Raw genomic sequence first — 4,053 nt, forward strand, 5'->3', positions numbered from 1 at the left:
TGTGTTCTGATAATGCCGACTGCGTGACATGTTTTAACCTGATATCACGTTGGTGTTCTTTTATCCGTAGGTTGACCATTCCCTGGTTTCTCCAATGTACTTGTCCGCGGGAACAAGGTATTTTGTATACTCCTACGGAGCTGAGTGAAGGTCTTTGATCTTTAGGATTTCTAAGATTTGTCCTATCTTTTTGAGTGATTTGAAGATAGTTTGGATATTGTGTTTGTTTAATATCCTGCCAATCCGTTGTTCCTTTGACTTATAGAAGAATGAATGGGATCTTTTCGTCTGATTCTGTGTTAAAGACTGTGGTCTTATTTGCGTGCTTATTGATTATTTTGATTATGTCTTTTTTGTCGTTTTTCTGTAAGGCTTGTTTAAGTGGTTGAGTTCTGTCTGCAAATGTTCTTTGTCGGAGATAGTGAAAACTCTATGTACGAGTGAGTTAATTACTGACTGTTTTTGTGCTGAGTGATGGTGCAACTTGGCATATAAATATCTATGGTATCTGTGTGTGTTGGTTTTCTGTACACTTAATGGCCTAGGGTACCGTCAGCTTTCTTAATGATAAGAACATCTAGGAAGGGGAGTTTTCCATTTTCCTCTATGTTTATAGTGAAGTGGATATTAGATGTTGAGGAAAATAAAGAATTTATGGAGCGGTGGCGTGTCTCCATATGTCATATTATGAATGTGTCGTTTACATAGCATAACCGAATTTCTGGTTTTTTGGATGTTTTTCTGAGAGCCTCTTTTTCAAAATGCTGCATGAAGATGTTGGCGATTACAGGAGAGCCCATTGCCTCTCCTGAAGTTTGTTCGTAAAATTGTTATAGGAGAAATAAGTGGTTGTTAAGTAGTGATCTATTAGCGGGATGAGACTTCGGAGGGGACTTCATGTGAGGCTTTTATTATGTTTAATGTGTCTTTTACTGGGACTTGTGTGAAAAGGGATTTTACGTCGAAACTTACAATCATGTCTGTAGGACAAGTATGTCCTATGGTATACATTGGAGAAACCAGGAGAATAATCAACCTACCCTGGTGGAAAAAAATTGCTAAAATTATTTCACGTTTTGGAACACTTTTCAACAAAATGTCAGCATTTCAACAAAATTTCAATTTATAGTAATTTCAGCGATTTTTAGTTAAAAAATTTATTTTCGATAAAGTTTTAAAAAAATTTTAGCAAAATTTTTAGGTAAATTTCAGTAAGAATTTCAGAGAAATTTTAGTCGGATTTTAATGATTTTTCAATATTTTTGATGAAAAATTTCACTTTCAGTGAAATTACATTACATCACACTTTTTAAGAAAGTATAGAGAGGCTATAGAGATACATCTTAACAATCTAAATAAAGACAATGGCTATAACATAAATAAAATATGGAAGATCATTCTCCCAGTTATTGAAGACTGACCGATTTTCCCCATCTCCCCCTCCCCCACTCACATCCCAATTCTCTTCTTCCTCTCGCCGCCCCACCACTTTAACAAGCAGCGTTATATAAAAGGAACGATCCGAAGGCCGGAGAAATAGTTCAGTATCAGGCTGCTCCTCGCTCTGATAAAGTAAACTGCAAAGTTCACGAAACATTGGCATTCTAAGAATGGATATAAACGAAGAAAACCTGCGAAACGCATAGTCTTCATCCGTTGAAAAAGCATCCGTTGAAGTCTCAAGAATATTATCATTAAAATTATTTCTACAAAATATTTATAAGTTGACTAAATTATTATTGATAGTAAACGAACATAATTGTATCGTTAATCAAAATAATTTTATAAGCACGATGAAAATAATCTGCAGTAGAATAGATTGATTTTAACATTTGACTGGACTGTTCTACAAAGTAATGAAAATTCAATAAATTATTGATAATAATAGTTTTAAAGTAATCTCTATTTTGTTTCCAAGTAAAGTAGACTTTATAATTTATCTAATAGGATAATTCATTGAATTTATCATTAAATATTTGATTCCGTTACTTTATAAAATGATTTAATTAATAATAAAACCTTCTATTATAATATATAGATCAATTGATTAGTAGCTGCCTTGAAAAAAAATATTTATCGCCATAATATGACAAGAAGTGTATGAAAAAACCATTTGATCATCCTCGCTTTATACGAATAGATAGACGTCGAATCTTTCTTACACGCGTCATTTATTGATAGTTCTACAAAACGCTCTCTCGCTTTAAATCAAAGTAAAGCACCGTTAATAATTTATTGAGTTCTTATTACTTTTAAGTCCTGTTACTTTTATGTTACATTTATGTTCATTCACTACACAGTAAAAAACATTTTGTATTTGTGTTAGAAGCAGTCCACTCAAATTCTGGTTAAATTTTAAATTTTGTCTCGAATTTTTAATATATCCGAGTTTTAATTTAACATAATTTATGATTATGTTATTTGAATATTTTGTGTTAAATTGAATTTTAATACAAATTAAGATTTAACATTTTTCAATGTTAAAATAACACAATGAGTAAGTAAACAAATAACATAAAAATAATGTAGTTTTAAACATAAATTCTAAGAATAAGCAAATAAAATGTGTATATTGATTTAATATATTATAAATGTTAATTTTATTGAAGAAATATGTTCTGTACAATTAGTTACATATTTTATATGTAAAAAAATATTTTGCATTATTTTCTCTTTGTAACAATAAGTATCTGTTAAATCTATATATTGGATATGTTATCGCAAAGGCATTGTCTAAACTACAAATGTAAAAATAGCATCTAATTTCAATTAAATTTAACATCATAAATGTATCAATTTAACATAAAATTTGTTTTTAAATTGTGTCGAAGTATTACTTGCTTCTTGTGTTAATTTTTTACATAATATTTGTGTTACTTTGTAACATATTCATTTTATGTTAAATTAATACAAAAATTTGAGTAGACCATTTGAGATATGTGAAATGTGTTAAATTTAATACAAACTTTTTTTACTGTGTACCAGTAATGATTTAGTCAACTTTGTAAATATACTTATGACTGTATCGCCTCATCATTGAATTACGTAAATAATTAGTTCAATATACTTTTCTCCATGAGAGAGAGATTGGTTTGATCTCCATGTAGATGCAGATTTATTATTATTATACAGTTAAATCATTTTTGTAGTAGTTGAATGAATATTTAATATTAATACACTTAATCATATTTCAAATCGGTCAATTATATACTTTGATTAAACTTTTGAGTACATTTTACTATGTGAAGTTATTCATCTAATTAGTGAAATTATTCGTCTAATTAGATTTTTATTCTTCTTGTGTGTGTGTGTGTGTGTGTGTGTGTGTGTGTGACTTAATTATACTTTACTTAACTTAAATTGCCCACCCTCATATTTAGTTCTTTTTTCTCCGAATATTTTTTACAGTGTAAAACTTACTTTTTGAAGTCTTCATCTTTGTGACTCTTTTTTGCAATTTACAAAATTACTAATCTGCATGATACAAATGGGAAATAAATACATTACTTATAAAAGCTATGTTCCAAAATGGCTACCAGTACTGAAAATCTATATTGCACATAATATAAACTGTATAGCATTATCAGCGTTGACAGTAAATTTGGGACACAGCCAAAATAACAACTGCCACACTCACCGTTTCGACTGTCCAAACCGATGGGATGCATGCACGTGATGCCACAATCGTGGGAGCAACACTTTGCCAAATCCGGACAGCGGGAGTCATCGATGCAGGCGATCAAACAAGCAGCTTCGAAGGGCGTCATCGACATTCTCTCAGGACAATAACCAGGTTTCGTATAATTTGACGCCAAACAATTTTCCACACACTATGATGACAGCATGATGACAAATATGATGAGAAAGGATTTATTTAAATATATTCATTCCTAATTTTTTCTGTACATCTGACATTCTTTTCCTAATATGTTATCACTAAGAAATATACCAGTGCATATATAATATATATATATATGTGTTTATGAAATTTTTATAATTTATGAATATTATTATTACATATGCACTGGGGTATATTTCTTAGTGTCTATATAT

The 4,053-nt window shown here is 30.2% G+C and overlaps 1 protein-coding gene across 2 annotated transcripts in view; it reads right to left on the bottom strand.

Moving 5' to 3' along the window:
• The window catches only part of LOC108755582 (anosmin-1), a 19,066-nt gene extending 15,247 nt beyond the window's left edge, over window positions 1-3,819 (bottom strand). The window contains exon 1 of one of the 2 annotated variants that reach the window (XM_018498680.1): window positions 3,638-3,819. In XM_018498680.1, coding sequence (XP_018354182.1) covers window positions 3,638-3,773 — 136 coding nt within the window. In that variant the 5' untranslated portion in view covers window positions 3,774-3,819. Of the gene's footprint in view, window positions 1-3,420; window positions 3,484-3,637 lie in introns of those variants that run through there. The other variant, XM_018498681.1, reaches the window with a different exon arrangement.
• Between the last annotated feature and the right edge of the window lie 234 nt (window positions 3,820-4,053).

This window comes from Trachymyrmex septentrionalis, unplaced genomic scaffold (genome assembly GCF_001594115.1).
Source record: "Trachymyrmex septentrionalis isolate Tsep2-gDNA-1 unplaced genomic scaffold, Tsep1.0 scaffold89, whole genome shotgun sequence".
Classification (NCBI taxonomy): domain Eukaryota; kingdom Metazoa; phylum Arthropoda; class Insecta; order Hymenoptera; family Formicidae; genus Trachymyrmex; species Trachymyrmex septentrionalis.